Raw genomic sequence first — 23,074 nt, 5'->3', positions numbered from 1 at the left:
CTGTTTTCAAAAACATTAAAAACTTTTGGTGATGTAATTAAAAATTAAATATTTTAATAGACCCATATGGTCCCACTTTATATTAAGTGGCTTTAAGTACTATGAACTTACATCGAAAAATAAGTACAATGTACTTATTGTGTTCATGTTGTATTGTAAAACACTTTTGCTGCTATTGAGGAGTGTTGCGGGTAAGGTTAGGGACAGGTGTGGTGGTATGGGTGGGTTAAGGTGTAAGGGAAGGGTCAACAGTGTAATTACAAATGTAATTACATAAATTAATTACAGTTGTAATTACATGCAGGTATTTTCAAACTATAAGTACAATGTAAAAACATGCATGTACACAATAAGTCCATTGTATCAAATTATTCATTTCAATGTAAGTACATAGTACTTAAAGCCACTTAATATAAGGTGGGACCCTGATTGGAACTGATTGGCCATTATGTGATAACATGGACTCAGCAAGTGCTCATGCCTCAAGCACGTAATTATAGATTGAGGTCAGAAATTAAAGGTAAGGTAGGCAATTTTGGATAGGCTAGCACTAGCAAGCTAGCTTTGAAAGCATAAGATCCCAATAATAATGAATGTAAACAACTTAAAGAGCTCTTAGTTGTACCACCTGACTTCTGCAGATTCATTTAGGCGTTGACAGTGTTGACTTAGAAACACATAAATCCGAGTCTGAGGACACGAACATCTACAAGTAGAACGTCACGGGTTGCCGTCTCTAAATTACGGTTACGACATGGACGTAATATTTAAATTAACATTTAAACCACTTCTATTACTGATTGCTATCAGGATGTGAAGAGAGTTTTAACCAGTATAACAAAAGTGTTTATCAAAACAAAATTGCCTACCCTACCTTTAACAGGGGCAAAAAAATCCAACCGAAATTAACAAAAAATGTCCCTGCATGAATTCCTGTTTTTGTTGATTTAATTTTATTGATAAAGGGCGATACATTTTCAATATAAACTGTATATTGAGTTTATGTTAATGAATGAATGACTTTGAAGTTCTCTGAAACTATTTACAGTAGAAACTAAAGAAATGTGCATATCTTATTGTTTGTTTGTGCTTTATGCTAGTTTTTGTCTTGGGAATAAACTCTTACAAGATTTCAGTGAGAGTTCCATCTTATGAGTCTTATCCCAGAATGCAAATCCATAATTATAATATTGAGCAATATTGGAATATAAGGTAATATCAGATATTATGGTGTCAGGAGTCTGTGTTTGAGCCTAATGGGCATTAATTTTCCAAACACAAAAATTAAGATTATCTTAATTGTAATGACTCAGTCGTTGGTTTAATTCAAGTATCATCAGTATCAATTTCTCTTATCTTGTGTGTACTGATTTGGTTTCTTTTCCATTTATGTACCACAAATTTCACACTCAAGGCCTAAATAGGAGCCCTCTGGGTGTTTTAACCTTCACTGATTTAGCTTTTATTATGCTGGAGAGAAAGTGTAATCAAACTTTATTTTATTACCGATGGCATTATTAGGCTCACGGCACTTACTTTTATGTTTGCCTTGTGTAATCATGTTAGAATAACCACATTATGTAGTTATCTTCATTTTATACTCCATTTCAAAATGAAATATCATACTTTATACTCTAATGCATAACCTGAGGGGTGAGGAGTGTACGTAGGCGTTTTTTTTCCATGACTCCACCCACATTCAGACATCGACCAATGGAATAAGGTTATAGAGCAGCTCGGCACGCCCTCTCCTGAGTTCATGAAGAAACTGCAGCCGACGGTGCGTAACTACGTGGAGAACAGGCCAAAATATGCTGGCCTGACCTTCCCCAAACTCTTCCCTGATTGCCTCTTCCCTGCAGACTCGGAGCACAACAAACTCAAAGGTAAGTGAGAATTTGTGCACATTTTGTTGCAAACATGTTATTTGACATTCAAAAAAATAAATACAATTTAAAAAAGTATTTTGTTTTATTGTAAAGTACACTTATAAGCCATTTCTTTGTGAGGTTTACTCAACAATACTACCTGGATAGTTAAGTAAGTAATCAACTGAGGTGAAGGCTGATATTTCTGTTTGATTCATCTCTCTTTGTATTCGTATGTGTTATTTTAATGGTTTGCCTGGGAGAATCATGCAGCAATTTCCTTCCCATTTGCAAAATTGAGAGACGTTTCATAAATTGTTCTCAGAGCTCCTGTTGTTCTTCAGGGCATAGCAGAGGAGAATCGTGAGCTTTTGATATGAAAATTGCGTGGTTGAGTTTATTCCCGGTGAACAGACGTCACATCACAGTCAGATGCTGAATGTTCTATGTGTGGGAAACAAAGAGGGGTGTAAGGCACTGCTGATTAGACTCAGTGGTGTCTGTGATTGTAAATGGTGTGTGTGTGAGACTAACAGATATGAGTGTGTTTCTGAACCTGCCGTCAGGTACAGCAGCTAAAGGCTCCGTCTGTCACAGTGTGATGGGAAAGAGGGTTCAACACACACTTAAAGGTGCTCTAAGCGATGTTGGGTGACGTCACTTCTTGCTGACGTTCAAAGTATTGTCAAACAAAACGGAGGCTAGCTCGACTCTCCCTCCTCCTCATCCCGTCCCCTCCCCCTCATCCCGTCCCCTTCCCCTCCCTTCCATGCTTCCTGAAACAGGCTTTTCCGATGTGAATTCGGGACTTTGCGCGTTCCTTCTCCTTTTCCCTCTTCTTTGCTATGTGTTCATCGGAACGTCGTCTCTTTGGTCGTGTGTCGGCCATATCAAAATTCAAGAGAATATAATTCTAACGTTAGTCGTTGTCTAGTACATCTCTCCTCTAGCTAACTTCCCTCTTCATGCTTCTCTCTCCTCCACTCCTCACACCCCCCTTTATGTGCACGCGCACTAACCCCCCAACCCCCACCCCCACCCCAACCCCAACCCCCAAATCCTTCTTGTCGGTTATTGGCTGGAACACGCTTTGTTATGATTCGTGGTCCAGGCTGGGCCAGTTTGTTTTTGTTGCCGTTTGTGGAGCCTGGGCTGTCTACAGAGACCGCGTTTTTTTACAGTGTGGTCAGGGGACAGGCAGCTAGCGAATAGTGAGGAGATGTTTGCTGTATGTGACAAAAAATGTCGCTTAAAGCACCTTTAATTCCAGGCCTTGTATAACATTGCACTGGACATTTTTGATGACTCCCTAATTCGACTCATCAGCCTGTTAGTTGAGGCTCCATGAACTGTTCTGTGTGTGTGAGATAAGGAAGACATCCAATATGGGCTGTGCTGTAAGCAACCACCATATTTTATTATATTATATTTATTTATTATATTATATATAGTTATATTTTATTTATTTTGTCATTTTATGTCATTTTATTTTATGTCATCATTTTATTTTGTGTCGTCATTTTATGTCATTTTATTTTGTCGTAATTTTATACCATTTTATATTTGTTTTATTTAGTTTAATTCTGTTCCTTTTGTTCATTTAATTGTCTATTTGTGAGTTCAGTTTGTATTTCAGTTTCATTTTATGTATTATTTTATTTTATTTTGTATCTGCTATTTTATTTTGTCATTGTATTTCATTATAATTTTGTTTCATTTCATTTTATTATTTTATTCCATCTTTTCATTGTATTTCATTTTTTTGTATCATTTTATGTCATTTTGTTGTTTTTTTAATTCGGTTCCTTTTGTGCATTACTTATTTTTGTGTATTTGTGAGTTCAGTTTGCATTTCAGTTTCATTTTATACATCATTTTATTTTGTCATTGTATTTCATTTTATTGTGTCATTTATTTCATTTTGTCATTTTTTCTTTCTTGTTCAGTTTTACTTTTTTGACTATTTGTTTTCCATTGCGTTTCAGTTTGACTTTATAGTCTGCAAACACAGCCAATATAAATGTAAAATTTCTATCATGTTAATAAAACACATTTACATGAGAAATTGAAAGGAAGAGGTGTGGAGCGAATCACAGAGAGTGAGAGTCAGCCATACAGATCTGCAGAAATCAGTGTCGGCCATTTTGAAGTGGTCCAGCCGGTGGCAGAGAGAAGAGAGAGAAGGGAGATATGGGATGATGCTGTGAGAGGAGAGAGAAAGGTTCTGACTTTACCCAGCTATTTATAGAGCAAGAAAGTGAGGAAATCAGGGAGCGTACAGAGGTGGAGAGGAAGAGAGGGAAGGAAAGGTGAGAGCACGAGAAAAGAAGAGCAAGAAAAGAGAGTGTGATGTTTTAGTGCCTTTGCGAATGAACAAACAAATAGAGGATGAAATATAAAGATTGTGATTTGTGAGATGTTTGCACTGCATTCCTCAAACATCTGAAATCAACAATAACTCTGTTTACTTAATAAATGTCTCTGCTCTAATAACATTAGCTATATCGTGTGAAATGCCCTCATTTTAATGATGTAAAGATTTCTCCGCTCTGTTGTCATGTGTTTTACAGCGAGTCAGGCCAGAGACCTGCTGTCTAAGATGCTGATCATTGATCCCGCTAAGCGGATATCAGTGGACGAGGCCCTCCAGCACCCCTACATCAATGTGTGGTACGACCCGGCCGAGGTGGAGGCAGTGAGTACAGTCTCCTAATTCTCTCAGCACTATCGATCAGTGCGCTTAGGGCCATCTGTCACCTGTTTATTCCACACTACTGCTAGCTCATTAAACACTGGACACAGCTTTTATAGACTCAGGTCTGTGCTTAAGTTTGGCCATATTCAGCATTTTGATTCATCTGTTTTTTTTTTTTTTTTTACATGGTTGGACCACTGTGACCAATCATGGTATCCTCCATCTCTCACATGATTGGATAGAATTGAAGAGGGGGGGAAAAAAAGCTACAATTTATTTGTATACAACACACAACACTATAAATATGTACAAATCAAATATCATACAAATATGATATATCATCACAGACATAAGACCTATTCAGTCTGAATTCTCAGTATAAAGAAATTGTACGGAAATATTTTAAAATTAAATTAACTTCTTGAATTTATTCAGATCATTCATTCACTCATTTACTCACCCACTCACTTAATCACTCATTCACTCATTCTTTCATTCACTCACTCACTCACTCATTTGTTCACTCGTTCATTCATTACTCATTCATTCATTCACTCACTCATTCACTCACTCATTAATTAATTCACTTATTCACTATTTACTTATTCATTCATTTCATAATTTACTCACTCATTCATTTAATCATTCACTCATTCATTCATTTACCCATTCACTCACTAATTCACTCACTCACTCACTCACTCACTCAATTATTCACTCATTCACTCACATTATATATTGTTTATTATTTATAAAATATTATGAATTAAACTCACTACATTGTTACACCAACAAAATGATTTTTTTAACAATTGCATGCATTTGTACCAAGTCTGAAATATCAAATTCATGAGGTTTTTACATATATATATTTTTTTTCTGCATGTAGTGATTGACTGATTTAATTGTATTTATTTATTTTATTTTTTGTGTGTGCTGAAAAATTTATTCAGGCTAAAACAATGTAATTTTGTCATATAATGAGTATGATTGATCATCATATTTAGCTGCTTTGCTGAAAATATTATTATATTATATTATATTATATTATATTAATTATATTATATTATATTATATTATATTATATTATATTATATTATATTATATTATATTATATTATATTATATTATATTATATTATATTATATTATATACAGATCATATAGATCCTCACTCAATAGTTTTAGATTATTAGCTAGGTTTACTTTATCATGTTGCATTTGTTATTGACGGTTGATTCTGGGGACCTTCATCAGTCTGAGAGGACACAGGAAAGGAGTAAAAATACCACAAGGTTGTCCTGTTCTTTGATGAAGATTTCTAAACATTCAATAAGCATTTGACTCTGATTTTATTCACACGTCCCCTTTTGACAAACAGCTTGTTCTTGTCTAAAGTGCGCATCTGTACCGTTTCAAAGGGGTTTCAATGACACAACGGCCCTGGTTTTCTTGTTTAAGAGAGTGCACAACACAAAGTACAAAGCTACAGAGATAAATATGTAATACAATACTAGCTAAAATTTATTGTGTGTAGCTGTTAGCAGTTGCTATTTTATGTGAACATACATTTTCTGTTGATCGAAATATGAAACGGAAATACTAATATGGTCAAAATGATAGAAAATCTGACATTCATTAGCAAATAGTTTGTTTTAATAACCCATGAAGCATCATTATGATTAGTGTGATTCTTTTCTCCTTCTCTCTGGTGTTTCTCTTTCTCTGATGAAGGCCAGGAATCAGCAGATATCTATGGTAAATAAAGACCATTCCACACTTAGGAAACCTCCTCATCTCAAATCACTCACACACCGATCTCTTTGTAACACACTTTAATGTCTAAAACTCAAAAACATAATAAGATTTGAAATTTGCACAGTGTGTGTGTAGGGTGTGAATATCTGTGTATTTGTATGTGTCTGTATTGTGTACTAATCTTGTAGAATGTAGCTAAGAGATGAGTTTAAATTCTATATTCAGATAACATTTAGAGAATAGAATAGAATTTTTAAAGTTAATGTCAAACCTACAATTATTCATTTTTGTGTATAAAAAAATAGTGTAAAGTTTAATTGGATTTGTTAGTTTGGCTTACGTCCCATTCGGTTCCATGGAGAGGGCGGGGTTTATGACCTATACTGCAGCCAGCCACCAGGGGGCGATCAAAACGTTTTGGCTTCACTTTTGAGGATGCGTGTGGCACATTGGGATAAACATATTTATCGCTTCAACATGCATCATTGTTTTTAAATTCCTCCGTTTTCACAGTACAACGCGAAAACAACGTTTTCAAATGTTTCCAATTCAGAGAGCGTCTTTAAGAAGCTCAAAAAACACCATCTCAGTGTGGACGAAAGGTCATAGCAGAGAAAAAAAGAATTTATGTATCTGGATTAGTGTAGACGTAGCCTTTAGACGTAGTTAAATTAACTCACTTGTGGGTTTTGTGCAATAAATAAACAACTAATATACTGTAAATTAATAATGCAGGTGCATTGTGCTTTAAGTGACCCTGTTTCCCCAAAATGATCCTTTCAGTGCCATTTTAATCTCTCTCTTTCTGTTTATATCTTTCTTTAACTATCTGGCTTGTCACAAAACCTAGCGAGCTGCCTACCTAGACTGCATTTTTGTCAGCAACACAGGGGCATTTGAAATGAATCGCATGTGGATGCCTGAAAATGTTGCTGAGGATTGATTGGATTGCTCAAATGTGTCCATGATGTCCTAAAATGCAGTCTAGTTAGTCTGCTCACTAGCCTCTCTCATGTCTCTGTCTTTATCCTAAACCTTACTGCGGACTTTTCTGTCCTACTAATGGTGGTGTTTGGTCCTTATTTACTAAGTTCTTACCGTTGAACATGTCAGCTGCATGTGCAAATGGTGATAAACACTTTACATTACAGTGTCATGTTATTTTTTGTGCAAATATTATTAATTACAAAAACAAAATAATTGAATAGACACGTGTAATATTATATTATGAACACTGTAATGTAACATTAACCCAGCCCAGACAGCAACATAGTGTCGGCCCACATCCGGGCCACATCTGGTACATGTGAGCAAACACTATGTTGCTGTCTTGGAGATGTTTTAACATTACAAATCTGGCCCTCATATGTTTTCTGATCAAAATCTATGCAAGATGAAAAGCATTACATCAAATAAGTGACTCTACAGGATTGTCTTCATGATTAAGGACAAGCAATGATAAAGCTTAAGACATGTTTATTCAGAAGACACTCAATGTTTATGATTATGTTGGGGTAATTATTAAATGTGTTCCTCTTTCTCTCTCTGTCTCAGCCTCCTCCACAGATCTATGATAAGCAGCTAGATGAGAGGGAACACTCCATTGATGAATGGAAAGGTAGGCCTTCATGAACACACAGACAGATGAAGAGATGCAGCAGTTCACACACTATGTTGTTTTTCTATCATGGTGACTTGTTTTTTATACTGAGCCAGTATAAAAAAGTTTATATCCTTACAGTATATGGTAAAACTAGACCTTTGCATTTTTACATTTTAAATAAAACTTGATTTTAACATGACATTTTTGTAGGACATGGCTGATCACCACAATGTAGGTTATTTCAGGTTTTACTGTCTGTTTAGTATTATTTATATACTATTGTAGTATTTATTCATATTTTGAAGTAGCTTTTATTTTAATATTGCGAGTTTTCATTTTAGTAACTTTATTATGTGCTTTTGTAACCTTAATTAGTTGTCCTTTTTAACACGTTTAGTAATTTTAGTACTTCAACTTATTTCAGTTAGTTTCTAGGGAAACATAATTAGGTTTTTTAAGCTTAAGATCTCAGCTTTATTTCAATGAATGAAAATGATTTATTTTTTATAACAATGGGTATACGTAAATAACAACACTCTTAGCAATAGTACTGCATTCTAAACAACTTGACACCTTCAGTTTACCACATGGATTTGCCATTAATAATCTACAAGTACTTGTTAATTTTACCCTTGTCTTGTTTTTTTGTTGGTTTCTAATGAACCAAACGTGCTTTTGAGTCGATTAGCTCTAAATGTGATCCTTTCTCTCTCTTTTCCTGCACCCGTGTCTCTCTCTGGCTCAGAGCTCATTTATAAAGAGGTGATGAACTTCGAGGAGAGAACAAAGAATGGTGTGGTGAAGGGACAGCCCTCTCCCTCAGGTACTCTCTGTGCATAAGCTATGCTTCTGTAAGTCAATTTAAAGTGATTTCAGCTGTTTATGAGAAACCCTCCCATTGTGACTGCTCCATTTGTCCCTGTCCCCCTCTCATCTCGTCCGTGTGACACAGAAAGAACACGTCTTGAGTGTGATTACGTGCTAGTTTTTCATCTGTTATTTTGACGATGTTGTCTGTTGTAGTCTTTGCTGAAATTAATAAAAGGTGCTGTAAGCGATTTCAGCCACTACTGCTATTATTTGACTTTACCACTACAAAACAAATGCTACGTTAAAGAAATGTCGTAATTACCGTAACTACGAGATGAGAACACGTGACGTTCTATTTAGAGCTGGTCATTTTTTATTTCTATTGGAACACTATAAATGCCAAATTGAATCTGCAGTGGTCAGGTGGTACAATCTCAGAAAAATCCCAGTTTACAAGTTGTAATTACAAGTTCTAGTAGGACGTGACAGTTTTTTACGGTAATTATGGCATGGCATGAACGTACCTAAATCTCGTACCTAAAACCCCACCCCCAAAGACGCTGCTTGACAGGCAGAGAGTGTTTTTGATTGGCTAAAAAAGCATGGGCCTCTCCCAGAGACTTACAGCATCTTTAAGAAAGCACTTTATAACACTGTTTTTAATTTAGCCTATTTTTCACTTGAACAGTTACAATTTGACCTTCGCTAAACCCTGCCTTAAAATGTAACTGACCAATCCAGTCCTCCATTTTGTCTCTTTTACAGTGCGTGCGTACATAATTATGCAAGTCGATATTCTGATCATATTTTTTTCCAAGCACATTTTACTAATTCCAAACCACATCAATCCTAATAACTACTATTAATAATAATTATGCACGCACTGTATAATGTAAGTCAGTGGAGGATCTGTGAGTTTGGATATGCGTATATGCAGTTCTATCAATTGAAAATATCCAAAAATACAGTCAAATGATTTTCATAACCATCTTTCAGGACACTTGTAATCACTTTAATTTGTTTTGTTTTTCTGAGAAGCATTTGCCTTGATTCTGGTTCAGAATGTTACTATGTAATTTTTTTTATATGAAAAAATGGCAGATGAATGCTTTCCAATGTCCCAATTTATTCCAGCCCATTTAATAATAATATCCCAGCATTTATACCACTTTATAAGCATATTTTATATTCCGTGAAGCATGCTTGGTTAGCAACCATAACCGAAGGGGCGGAGCTTAGTAAAGGAAACATATTTTTTTCACTTTAAACCATTATATAAATAAATTCTACATGATTGTAAAAATATCCAAGTTATTGTATAATTAAAAAAAAAAAAAAAAAAACTAAGCAAACTAATGCTTGAGTTTAAAACATTGCTAAAATGTTAGGAACTGGCCTGGGTTCATTTTTTAAAAACGTATGTGTATCTGAATTTATATTGTATTGTAATGTATATTTGCCACTGTATATGTATACATGTTTCATAATTAAGGTTGGAGTCCATGATGTCTGACATTGAGTCAACACTGAAATATTTTTAGGATTAATTTAGCATTAAGAATATGCTAATTCACTCAACTTAGAGGCTTTTTCTTGGAGGATTGTGGGATGTCGAGTCCATTTTATCAGCAGCCTGCAGTGTCTCCGTTTAACCTGTAGAGGGCAGCACATGTATGTGTGTGTGTGTGTGTGTGTGTGTGTGTTTGCATTGGTGCGGTGTTGCATGTCTGCAGTCTGCAATCCTGCAGCACTGAAGGTGACAGACAGACAGACAGTGACACGAGCTGAAGTTCTTCCCGTTTACTGTCGTCTCACTCACTTATTAACATCCGATCATTTCAATGATCGATTGGTTTCTAGCTGCTTATGTTTTGTGATATTGCTAGTGTTTGACTGCATTTTGCATGCGTTGTCCATCTTTTTCTGGCCTCATTTTCTCTCTCTCTCTCGCTCTCTCTCAGTCAGTCTCCCCCTTTGTAATTAAGAGCTTGTGCTGAAGAAAGCAGTCGCAATGCAGCTCCACATTTCACAGCAGTGTGGGTTAGTGTGTTGAGTCGTGTGTGTGTAGAAAATCACATGTTCAGTTCAATTCGGCTTATTTGTATAGCACTTTTCATAAACGCACATATATGATTTCATAAATTGTGGTTTATAAGAGTAATTAATAAGTTTGTTTTATGAAAAAGTATGATTTGTATTTTTCAGACAGGTGCAGACTGCAGAGCAAACATGTAAATGGCGGGTTATTTTCAACATACATTGATCACATATCTATGACGGATGAGAATTCTTGAAGACTCGTGTTTGTAGATGTCCTGCAGCTGCAATGGACCATTGTTGATGCAGTGATACAGTACGTTTAGTTAAACCCGCAGAACTGTACTTGGGTTAAAATCGATGCAGCTATAAATCCTCATTCCCTTCCAGTTTATTAAGGGTCTGGGAGTCAGAGATGCGCTTTCCTGCAGTATAAATGAGGGATTTATGGTGGTCTCTGGGACGCTTGTTGGGGGGAGGCGTGACTGGAGGATTCTGTTAAGTGAGAGCAGAGCGATGTAGCTGAAAGTCTATTTTTGAGATGGAGAAAGAGCAGAGGAAATGGTCAGGAGAAACCCAGAAAACCAGTGAAGACCATTAGGGAATTCAAGCTGGTCTAAAAAACTTCTGCAAAACCCAGCTGGCTTGGCTGGTCAATCTGGGACCAAAAAAGGGTCCAAAACCTCTCTAAAACCAGCTAACAGACCAGTCAAGACCCTTTTTTTGTAGGGCTGGACGAAGCAATTTTGTTTTCGGTATTTATTGCGTCTTTGTAGCTTTTTTTAATGGTGCATTTACTGTTCTTTTATCTTCCTTAAAAATACTTTTCATAAAGTACATTGAAATTAAAGAAATTAATGTTTTTACTCAGCAAGGGTGCATTAAATTGATCAGAAGTGACAGTAAGGATGTTTATAATGTAACACATTTTATTTCTATTTCAAATAAATGCTGTTCTTTTAGACTTTTTGATCAAATAACCCTGAAAAAAACTATGTATTGTGGTTTCTACAAAAATAATAAGCAGCACAATTGTTTTCAAAACTGACAATAATAAGAAATGTTTCTTTCAGACCAAAATTAGGATGATTTCTGAAGGATCATGTGACACTGAAGACTGGAGTAATGATGCTGCAAATCCAATTTAAAAAAAAATTCAAACTCTGAAATATTAAAATATATTAAAATGGAAAACAGATATTTTAAATTGTAATTATGTTACTGTTTTTACTGAATTTCTGATTCAATTTCAAACAGAGAAGAATTCTAGGCAATGTAAAGTTTTTTCTCGTCTTCTATAGAGTTTGTGGAAATATTCTTGTTCGTCTGTGCCGTGAGGCTCACTGATGCTCTCAGTGTGATGTGATATGTAACTAGCTATCATATTTTGCTGGTTTGGCACATTTCCATAGAGCGAAAGAGTGAGTGAGAGAGAGAGGCTGAAAGAGAGACGGTGACCATAAAGCTGACAGAGATAAAAAACCCTTACTGAGCCAATGTCACCCACCCTCTTAATTTTTTCTTCTCATTTTAAAGGGTAGCTTCTGCTTTCATCATTTATCCTATTGCCATTATTTTTTCATCCTAACCGTTGGTTCCAGCCCCACTCTGCAGTCGTGCTTCAAAATTGCATTGAAATGTTAATCTCAAATAAGGATGTGGTATAAAGTTATTGTAAATCATGTTCACAGCACTGAATGGGTATTAAAGAGCCGCCTTCTATTAAAATGAAAGCTGTAGCCCGTCAATCAAGTAAATTAGCTTGTAATGTTATCATAGGAAGCCGTTTAAGGGGTTATTTGCGTTTGATTTTTATCAAAAGCAATCGCCTTGCCTGATTGGATTGGGCTGAGCTCAATTTGCTGAAGGATTCCAGGATTTCTGGCTTGTGGATTTATAGGGCAGCCAGTGCAACTCTCACACCGGATGATGAAAAATAGGGACAATTTGTCCTTTTTGCAGGAGCCTTTATTTATTACTTCTTGTAGAGCGTTAGCTCCACCTTGTGGCGCATCTCATTTTTAATTTTTTTATGTGCTTTTTGTTACAAGCATGTAGAATGATTGTGTAACTAGTGATGCTTACTGAAAAATACTGGAAATACTGTGTTTGTGTGTGTACTCTAATGGTTGGTACAAAAAGAAGCAAGTATATCTTAAAGTCCCCCTGTAGTCAATAATTGTATCCCTTAAAGTGCCCTATTATGGATTTTTGAAAATGACTTTTGTTGTAGTGTGTAACATAGCTCTAAGTGAATGAAAACGTCCTGCAAAGTTTTAAATCTGAAAGTGCACCGTATATAAAGTTATTGTCTTTCAAAAGTAAGTCAATGAAATGAATCGTTTTTCAAACGAGTCATAAGCGTTTCGTTGTGACGTCAAGACGAAACATTAGCATATGAACGCCCTCAAACCGGCAGCTGACTCCTGTGGACACTGGATAGCATCATGTCGAGAAGACTCTGTGCTCTACAATGTGAAGGTAAAGGCAGTTTTTTTCCACTGCCCAAGGACGAGCATGTGAAGAATCAGTGGTTAAAATTCATCTTTACCACAATACCAGCAGTATAATCCTAACCTTTTGCTGTGTTCCCTTTATTTTACTGAGTTCAATGCAGGATTCGCAAATCACTTGCTCTTGAAAGATGGAGTTCAAAATACTTAGTTTTGAGTTTTATATTCTGTAGGTCTCCTGCTAACTGGTTAACTCACATTATTACTGTCTTACTGAAATAGTTCTGCTAATCAGTTGTGGGCCACTATTACCTAAAACTGTGTCTATTAATGCAGATCGTCTGTCGTTCTCACTACTTTGAGGAAAGATTAAGCATGGAGCAAGATTTGTTTTACCAACGTTTATGTTACATCAGTCATTCATGCAAGAGCTCGGCTAATGTATGCACTGTTACTGATACAGTTTCCATGTGTTCACCGCAATAAATTAGAAAAATACTCGGTAAATAAATAAGTACAAGTAAAATAATCGGTTTATTGATGGACATGCACTTGTTAATGCTGATGGTGAGGAAATACAGCTGCAACATCTCATAATGTACCTCAGACTGAGTAGTGTATCACTGAGAAACACTGAGTCCTGCTCGAGTCGTCCTTGCGATGGAGGTTCGGGTTGAATGACTAGTTCTTCCAGTGTTTCATCATCGTCATTGTTCGTTACTGTGTTTAGTCTACGGTTTAGGAAGCCTCAGGATAAGCAGAGCTGACGTTGTTATGGCAATGGACGTTTTTGTTTTCGACGCGCACACTGTACACGTTAAACCAATCACAACAGACTGAGATGTCTGGCCAATCAGAGCAGAGTAGCTCGCTGAAAGGAGGGATTTAGAGAGATTGATTCAACTGACGAGTCGTTTGAGAATCACTGAAAATGTGGTGATGTGCAAATGTGTTTTATGAGAAAATGAAACCGTTTTTTGACCTTTGATTCATATACAGTGGTGGTCAAAATTGATGGCACCCCTGATAAATATGATAAAAAATGGCTTTAAAAAATAAATCTGCATTGTTTATACTTTTGATCTTTCATTCAAAAAATTCACAAAAATCTAACCTTTCATTGAAGTAAAAGAATTGAAAGTGGGGGGTAAATCACATTATAAAATAAATGTTTTTCTCCAAAACACGCTGGCCATAATTGTTGGCACCCTGCTATTAAATACTTTTTGCAACCTCCTTTTGCCAAGATAACAGCTCTGAGTTTTCTTCTATAATGCCTGATGAGTTTGGAGAACACCTGACCAGAGATCAGAGAGCATTCCTGCATACAGAATCTCTCCAGATCCTTCAGATTCACAAGTTCATGTTGGTGCTTCTTCTCTTCAGTTCACTCCACTCATCAGGTCAGGGAACTGGGACGGTCATGGCAGAAGCTTCATTTTGTGCTCAGTTACCCATTTTTGTGTTGATTTTGATGTTTGTTTTGGACCATTGTACTGATGGAAGATCCAACCACGGCCCAGTATAAGATTTCTAGCAGAGGCTGTCAGGTTTTTATTTTTTATCTGTTTGTATTTGCTAGAATCCATAATACCATGTATCTGAACAAGATGTCCAGGACCTCCAGCAAATAAATAGGCCCACAACATATAAGGTCAAGCAGTATATTTAACCGTAGGCATGGGGTACTCTTCATCCCTGTTTGCACCAAACACATCTGGTGGGTTTGCTGCCAAAAAGCCCTTTTTTAAGTTTCATCTGACCACAGAATCCGGTCCCTTTTGAAGATCCAGTCGTGTCTGACAACTGAATATGCTGGAGTTTATTCGTGGAGGAGCGAGGAGGATTTTTCTTGAAACCCTCCCAAACAACATGTGGGGATGTAGGGGTTGTTTGATATTTTTTTTTAGGCTTTCTGACCCCAAGACTTAACAAATCTCTGCAATTCTCCATCTGTGATCCTTGGAGAGTCTTTGGCCACTCAAACTTTCCTCCTCACCATCCATTAAGATAATATAGACACACGTCCTCTTCCTGGCAGATTCGTTACATCTTTAGTTGATTATAACTTCTTAATTATTGCCCTGATGGTCAAAATGGGGATTTTCAATTCTTTAGATATTTTCTTACAGCCACTTTCTATTTTGTGAAGCTCAACAATCTTTTGCTGCACATCAGAACTATATTCTTTGGTTTTTCTCATTGTGATGGATGATTCATGGAATTTGGCCTTTGTGTTTCCTCATATTTAAACTCCTGTGAAACAAGAAGTCATAGCTGGACAATTTCATGTTCCTAGTCCCCCTGGTGTGCAAAAAAAGGTAAATATTAATGGGAATATACTTCAGAGATATTTTTCTCATAAAAAATTCTAGGGGTGCCAACAATTATGGCCAGCGTGTTTTGGAGAAAAACATTTATTTTATAATGTGATTTACCCCCCAAATTCAATTCTTTTACTTCAATGAAAGGTTAGATTTTTGCAAATTTTTTGAAGGAAAGATCAAAAGGATAAACCATGCAGATTTATTTTTTACAGCCATTTTTTATCATATTTATCAGGGGTGCCATCAATTTTGACCATGACTGTAAACCTGTTGTAGGAGACTCCAAAACAACATTAGGAAACTTTAAATATTTAAAAGTTTTTTTCCTGTGAAAAAAAATTCTTAATGCCTTAAAATAGCTTAAATGTAACTCATATAGTATATGCGGTTCTATGAATATGCAAATTAGCCCCGCCTCCACTCACTCACACCAGCTTAGAAATCTACTCGCTGACGTAATTGGTTAAGTTTTTGACGTCAGAAGCACCAGCGATTTCAAACCGTGGTTTTGAGACTGTCTTTGGTTCACTGCAGTTTTAAAGAGAAAATACTCAGCAAAGGTGTTGACTTATGAATTTGCACATGGTTTGTCTTAAAGCATATTAAAAACACCACATAGACATAAACAATATTAAAAACTTGATTTTCACCACAGGGGAACTTAAAGAAAATAATAGAGTAAAAATAGTTTATATTCATATTCTGTGCTTAGGGTTCAGGACAGCATGGAGAGGGTTTAGGATAGTCATCTGTTGGCATTTGGACAAAAACATGGCTTAACATCCTACAGTATCACCTCAGAGACTCAGTCCATGGACTCCACCCTTAAAGACCCCACTTTCATCCGTGTGGGATATTTGTACACGTTTTGTTGTTATTGTAATTTTTGGTATTTGATCTTCTGCTTATAGTATCTATCAGCCCTGTAGAGGGCACTGTGGCTGCGCTTTCTTTTTTCGTTGTAACCGTTTTTCCCCCGTTACTTCCCTTAGCGCAGGTGCAGCCATGAACAGCAGCGAGAGCCTCCCCCCCTCCTCCTCCGTCAACGACATCTCCTCCATGTCCACCGATCAGACCCTGGCGTCCGACACCGACAGCAGCCTGGAGACCTCCGCCGGACCCCTGGGGTGCTGCAGGTGACTAACCGCCTGCCTGCGCAACCCCATGTTCTTCAGAAGGTGAACCCACAAACCTCGGAAAAATGTAATTAACGAAATCAAATATATGCGTAAAATAATGTACCATGAGTAAATGACGACAAAGTGTGCATTTTCATTCTGAATATGTATATTTATGAATCTTCACTAGTTGCTTTGCTTTGAATCCCCTCATATGGCATCCAAAAAATTAACGAGACTTAAAAAAAAGAGAGCAAAAAAAAAAAGGACTTAATCGGGCATCTCTGTAAAGTGTACATTGACTGCTATCTAATACCTTGCGATTTTCTGTGCTTCGGTTGATGTGGCAGGGTGGGCTTTTACTTTAATGAGCACTGTACAATAATCGATCAACCCTTGTATTCTGCCCTAATGAGATGATTTTTTTTTTTGCTTGTGCCGAAACCCCCAACTGGTTTCGGATGGGCTGGTGTGTCTCTGTGCGATTCCTTGTAAGGTATAATAATAATATGTACAATGGCGCCCCCTATCTCTTGTATATATGTAATTGTGTACAGCTGTGAGGTGTTCTCAGAGTGGGACTGACGGCCAGTAGAGGGAGTTTTCGCACACCTTGCCACATTACAGCTAATCACCCCTTTCCCTTTGCCTGTAGTCTTGCATGGTCAGAGAAAAAAGTACTTAAGCTAATTATAACATATACAATTATAGAGAACCGTGTTTATATAACATTTAAGGAGCTGAAGGGTGAATGTGGGTGAATGTATCTGTCGCTCGACTGGAAGTGAGGCTGCTTTAAAGGAAGCCATTGGGGGGTACAAGCACTGTTGCTGTCATTTTCCCACTGTCAACAGCCCTTCCTTCGTGTTTGTGAAACTCGCCCTCTCTGCGACAGCCTTGCATGCTTTAACTTCACCTTTGAAAGGTGTGTCTAACTAAGTCGAGAAGCATGAGCCTCATCTTCACTTTTGGTTCCTTGGTCACATCCACGCAAAACTAAATCTCATCTCGAAATTCATACTTTTGTGTTGGCTGAAGGGAATCAACGTGCTTACTACCTAAACTTCACAGCAGGAGTTTATTATTAAATTGTTGGATTTGGGAAGTGCCTTTGAAATAATGCAGTTTCCTCCTCAAAAACACGAATACAGTAAACGCGACGGCTCTGATAGAGGTGTCGGATGTGTCAGGTCTGTTTACCCAATCCCACAATCCCCTATTCATATAGATTTCCTAGTGTAGTCTAAGTGTCTGATTTAAAGTCAATGTATGTATAAAAAAATGGAGAAAAAAAAGGCACCTGGACAAAAATCTGTTATAAGCCCCAGATCTGAGAACTACAGTGGCCTCAGACAGTATTTGGACATTTACATCACACTTAAAAATGTTAATTACATTAAAAGAAAAGAAAAGAAATGCCAGTTCTCCTCAAGTTCACACAGGTGTAGTTCATCACATTAAATATCAACACATTCCACTATCGTTTGACAACCGTGAAATGTCCAAAGTTTCGTTTTGAGCAATTTATGTGTCATTTAACATATTAGGTTAAAAAAATGCTACTATTATTTTGTTATATGGATTTACATGTATTTTTTAATAAATGTCTGAAGTGTCCAAATACGCTTTGGGGCCACCGTTTGTTCCCGTGTAACCCCTCCACATTCACATTAATTGTTCCATTTTTAAAAAGACGAGTAATGTAGTTTAAATTTTCAAAAACACATGGCTGATGTTTTCAGTATTAGGTAAAGTTTAGCTTCATTACATTATGAAGTACACAGTAAATTGAACATATAATATTTCAGTTGTACGGTTTTGTTTTGTACCTGTATTTGTCTGATTTTATCCGTGTACTAAACATTTTAATAAAGGGATTAAATACACATGATCAAATGATTTTTTTTTTTTTTTTTGGTTTGTTTATGTAACAAAGCTCTAATTTTCTAACTCATTATCATCTAGAAACACTCTTTTTGTGGACAAAATTGGTTAACTAGTATTAATAATTAAATTACTTGTATTTATAATAATTGCATTGCATGTTAATGTTTATCTGATTCTGCTTAAAAGGTACACTATGTAACTTTTGACCCTCAAGCTGCAGAAGAACTTTGTTTTGGTTGTGTTTCGGCTCTGCGTGACTTCGCGGATGAATATGGTTATCACACTGCTCATAAAACGCGCACTACTAGGCTTAAGAGAAATAACTAGTTTAGATGGAAAGGATCTCAAGCTAACTAGCTGAAGATGTTACAGTAGCTTTACCTATTAGTAGACACGTTACTTCCTTAAATAAATTCCAGCACTGCGCTACAATAATGAAATGACCCTTCAAAATAGAAAATGCTTTACAATGAGCTCTGTTAGAGAGCTAACTTACGACAATTTATCTGTTCAATAAAATACCTTACCTTGTTGAGTAATAAAATCACCATCTCTGCGTCGCTTTTACAACATTTCAAATCCCTCAGTCAGTTCTCTACATCTCTGAAAAGCCAAGCCAATGTGGGTTCTTGTTCCAGTAACGTTACGAGCTTTGTCGCGCTCTCTTTTTGCCAGCAGGTTCTCCTCTGTTGAGCGTTTTATAACAACGGGTGATTTCCCAGAGGTTGGAGATTTAGTGAGCTCCATATCAACCTTTCTCTCTCGTTGTGACAACTAACCTATGCCACTCCAACAACATTCACGCGTCTAAATAGCCGGTGTGGTGAACAATCGAGTCTGGTTGAAGAGATGAGTCCGAGTTGCGTCAATAGCAGAGGAGAAAGACCGCGAAATTTAGAAATACGACCGTCTGTTATTGTGTCACGAAATGTAGTTTTAAGAGTTTCTCAGTCGAGAATGTAGTTGTTTGAAGCTCAAATATGTTGTTTATTTATTATAAAAAACACACTAACAACGAGAAATGTTTAATTTCACAATCTATAGCTTCGGTTAAATACTATAGTCTATTAAACATATAAGTTAAAATACATGAATGACTCGTTATAACGTAGTACAAAGTTCTTCTATAATAAAGTGATTTTGTATTATTTGTAACCAGGCACTAAAGCGATTACCCATAAAACGTGCTTTGAACCAATCGGATTGCTTGGGTCCTAAGCTCGGACTCATCTCTTCAACCGGACTCGATTGTTCTCCACACCGGAGCAACTTTTAGGCTTGTTCGACTTCATGCAGCTCTGCGCAGACCGATCGGCGGCTGACTTGAAGCAGTGCATGCCGGTTAGAAATTTTGTCCGACTTGATCCAGCGCCGACGCCACGTGACTGTGACATGTGTCATCAAAGTACCGCGAGAGCGATTCGAGAGTAGCCGGAGAACTCAGCCAGCGCAGCTTCTCAAGAGCGGCTGCACTGGGCTGCACGAGGGCGGGTGACGACACAGCTGTTCCACCATTGGCCGGATTCACCGCATGACAACGATCACGTGTGTTGCGTGTTTATTCAAACACCTTTAGTTCCTCTAAAGCTCACAAATCAGTTTTTTTTATAACAGTAAACACTCTTTTTATGTAGTTGCGATGTTAAATTGTGTCATGTTTATCAAAATAAAACTGATTAAAAAACGTAGACTCCACTTCATTGATAGTAGCTTATGTTGAACTTTATTCTTGTTCAAACAGACGCTGTATGAAGCAGTACATAAAGTATTTAATGAAAATGTCTCTGACACATTATTTGGCAAATATTGCATTTATTTCACTTCAGCTGTGGTAAAGTATGCAAACACCACGTGAGCGGTCACTACGGGAACCAGAAAGTGTCCGACTTCACGTCTCCGTTTGCAGCTCCTCCCCGCCTGCACGCGGCTACTCTCGCCGATCAGTTGCATCCAGCCGCAGCCGATGTCGAACACACCTTTTCTGTTTTTACCGATATGACGAGACGCACGGGCGAGTGACGTATGAACGCAATTTCCTGCGAAAACCGTCCTGTCTGGTATAAAATATAAACCCTTATAATAATAGGTTTACTATAGTGAATCATGGTAAGACAAACACACGTTTTGGAAAAAGGATTGATGATGTATTAACTCAATGTTTATTTTGGTTAATAAAAAAATAAAAAAAAAGTTTCATAGTGTACCTCTAAGTACATGCAGACGTTCAATTGAAGTTTTATTTATTTTATGGCAGACAGTCACATGCATTTGACATCAAATATCAACCCTATAAGTGTGATTGCATATTCTAGCACTTTCAGAGCTGAATATGAAATCATGTTCAAACATAAAACCTCAGAATTTTGATATTGAAATCCATTTAAATTCCCATTTTATTTGCCTGAACATTATCAGAAGTTTCCCAACCTAATCAGACATTTCCACCATAGTAATCAACATAAAAAATTCTCACGTCACCTTATATGGTACAAAGTAAAACATATCATCTCTAGAGGACAGAGAGGGTTCTGGGAGGTCTCCGTTCTCTGGAAAATATTTCAATATGGCTGCTGCTGATTTTACAACAGGGTGGACACGTATACAGTAGCTTTTGTATTTCAACTGTTAGAATTCAATACTAATTGTAAACCGTTGCGTATCCAATTTGTTGACTGCATTTCATTTAGGAATAGACGGATAGCAATGTTGTGTGGCATCTTGCATTTTATACAGGTTATTTTTCGACTAAAGGCCCTCGTATCTGTCGGGTCACTCACAGGGTTCATTTTTGCGACTCCATCTTCTCAGTCGTCCATTTTGAAACTCAACTTAAACCAGTTGTTATGAAATCAAGCTCAAAACGTTAACTTGAAATATGAACTCAAACTACAAGGCTTCCTCATACAAGAGGTTGAAATGTGTGTAATGTCAGCCCAGGAGTGTGTGTTTCTCCCATGGTGCTTGAAATAAAAACATTGATGTCTCAGAATGGCTTCTGATCAAAGTAGGTGTCAACATTGAATGTGTGTACTTTTCAGAATGATATAATGCTGCTTCTGAAACCATTATAAGCCTGTGAGAGCAGTGATGTACTTGGGAAGCCACTACTGTTGCATTGTGGGTAAAGTATTGAGTGTTAAAGCTGAAAGAACGTGGCAGGTGTGCTGTACGTGCTGTATTGTAGAGTTTGACTTTGTCTCGTGACAGTGGAGGTGCAGTGTGTGAGCACGGAGCGAAAGATTGGAAATTATGTTACATAACAATGTGCTATTATGATGTCATCATTTAAACTCCAACTGATTGGTCGAGATGGTGGCCTTAACAGAATTGTAAAATATTCCCTGGTTTTGTTTTAATCTGTTAATTAGTCCAATTCAAAAACCTGTTCATTATCCAGTCTTGAATGTTCATCATAATTAATGCATGTTCACTAGATGAAAGCGTTCAGCAGCTCCCAGATAACACATCTGTCATGTTATGTTTGAAATGAAGGTATATTTAATGTAATATTTTCGTATGAATTACATGCTTCCATCCAAACAATCTGCACAACAATGTACCGTTGATGAATCTGTGTCACTGCAATCAAAGGAAACACTCAGAGCAATACTGACCATCCATTACCATTGACTTCTTTCACTTTCTTTCTGTTCTCTTTTCCTTTTTTTCCTCCCTTTTCTTCTTTCCTTTTTCCTTTTGCTTTTTCAGTTCCCTCGTTTCTTTTCTTTCCTCCCTATTATTTTTTCCTCCTTTCACTGTTCTTCTTAGTTACCTTTTGTTCCTTTCCGTCCTTCCTTTCTTCCTGTTTCTGTTCCCTCCTTCCATCATTTTTTTTCCTAATTTCCTTTTATTCGTTTACTATCGTCTACCTTTTTGCTTCCATCCTTTCCTTTTTTCCCCTTCTTCCTTCCTTAGTTCCTTATCGTTTACTTCCCTCACTTCCCTTTTTTCTCCCCCATTTTTCTTTTTTCCTTCCTTGTTGCTTTTTGTTAACTTTCAATTCCATCCTTGCTTTTTTTGTCTTCATTTTTGCCTTCCTTCCTTCCCTTATTATTTTTCTTCCTTTCCCTTTCCCTTTCTTTCCTTCTTTTATGCATTATTTTCTTTCCATTCTTCCTGTTTCTCTTTCTGTCTACCTTTTTTGTTTCCTTCCTTCTTTGCTCCATCTTTTCTATCTTACTTTTTGTTTCCCACCTGTTTCCTCTCGTCATTTCTTTCCGTTTACATTCCTTTCTTTGCCTTTTCTTTTTTATTGTCCTTTCCTTGTTTCTCCATTTATTTTCTTTCTTTCTTCCTTTTTGCTTTTCTGTCCTTCATTCCTTTCTTTTTCCGTTTTCCCTTTTTTCCTTTTTCCTTTTGTTTCTCTTCCTCCTGCTTGTTTGTTTTATCTTTCCTTTTATCTTTTTTGTCTTTCTAAGGTTATTCAATGTCAGAGATCTTTAAGTGTGGATGAACAATGGATTGTTTTTCATGAATTCACACTGTATTAATACGTGATGTTCAACTCAATCAAGTCTTTA

The 23,074-nt window shown here is 36.8% G+C and overlaps 1 protein-coding gene across 21 annotated transcripts in view; it reads left to right on the top strand.

Annotated features, from left to right (window-relative positions):
• The window catches only part of mapk10 (mitogen-activated protein kinase 10), a 64,776-nt gene extending 46,223 nt beyond the window's left edge, over positions 1-18,553 (top strand). For 5 of the 21 annotated variants that reach the window (XM_084137788.1, XM_084137779.1, XM_084137778.1 and 2 more), the window contains 6 exons: positions 1,704-1,886; positions 4,439-4,563; positions 6,296-6,319; positions 7,874-7,937; positions 8,668-8,745; positions 16,542-18,553. In XM_084137788.1, coding sequence (XP_083993914.1) covers positions 1,704-1,886; positions 4,439-4,563; positions 6,296-6,319; positions 7,874-7,937; positions 8,668-8,745; positions 16,542-16,558 — 491 coding nt within the window. In that variant the 3' untranslated portion in view covers positions 16,559-18,553. Of the gene's footprint in view, positions 1-1,703; positions 1,887-4,438; positions 4,564-6,295; positions 6,320-7,873; positions 7,938-8,667; positions 8,774-16,541 lie in introns of all 21 variants that reach the window. The other 16 variants (XM_084137783.1, XM_084137769.1, XM_084137787.1 and 13 more) reach the window with 6 other exon arrangements.
• The last annotated feature ends 4,521 nt before the right edge of the window (positions 18,554-23,074 follow it).

The sequence above is a fragment of the Abramis brama genome (assembly GCF_963993115.1).
Source record: "Abramis brama genome assembly, chromosome: 15".
NCBI classification, from domain to species: Eukaryota; Metazoa; Chordata; class Actinopteri; order Cypriniformes; family Leuciscidae; genus Abramis; species Abramis brama.
This window is presented reverse-complemented; position numbering and strand designations above follow the sequence as displayed.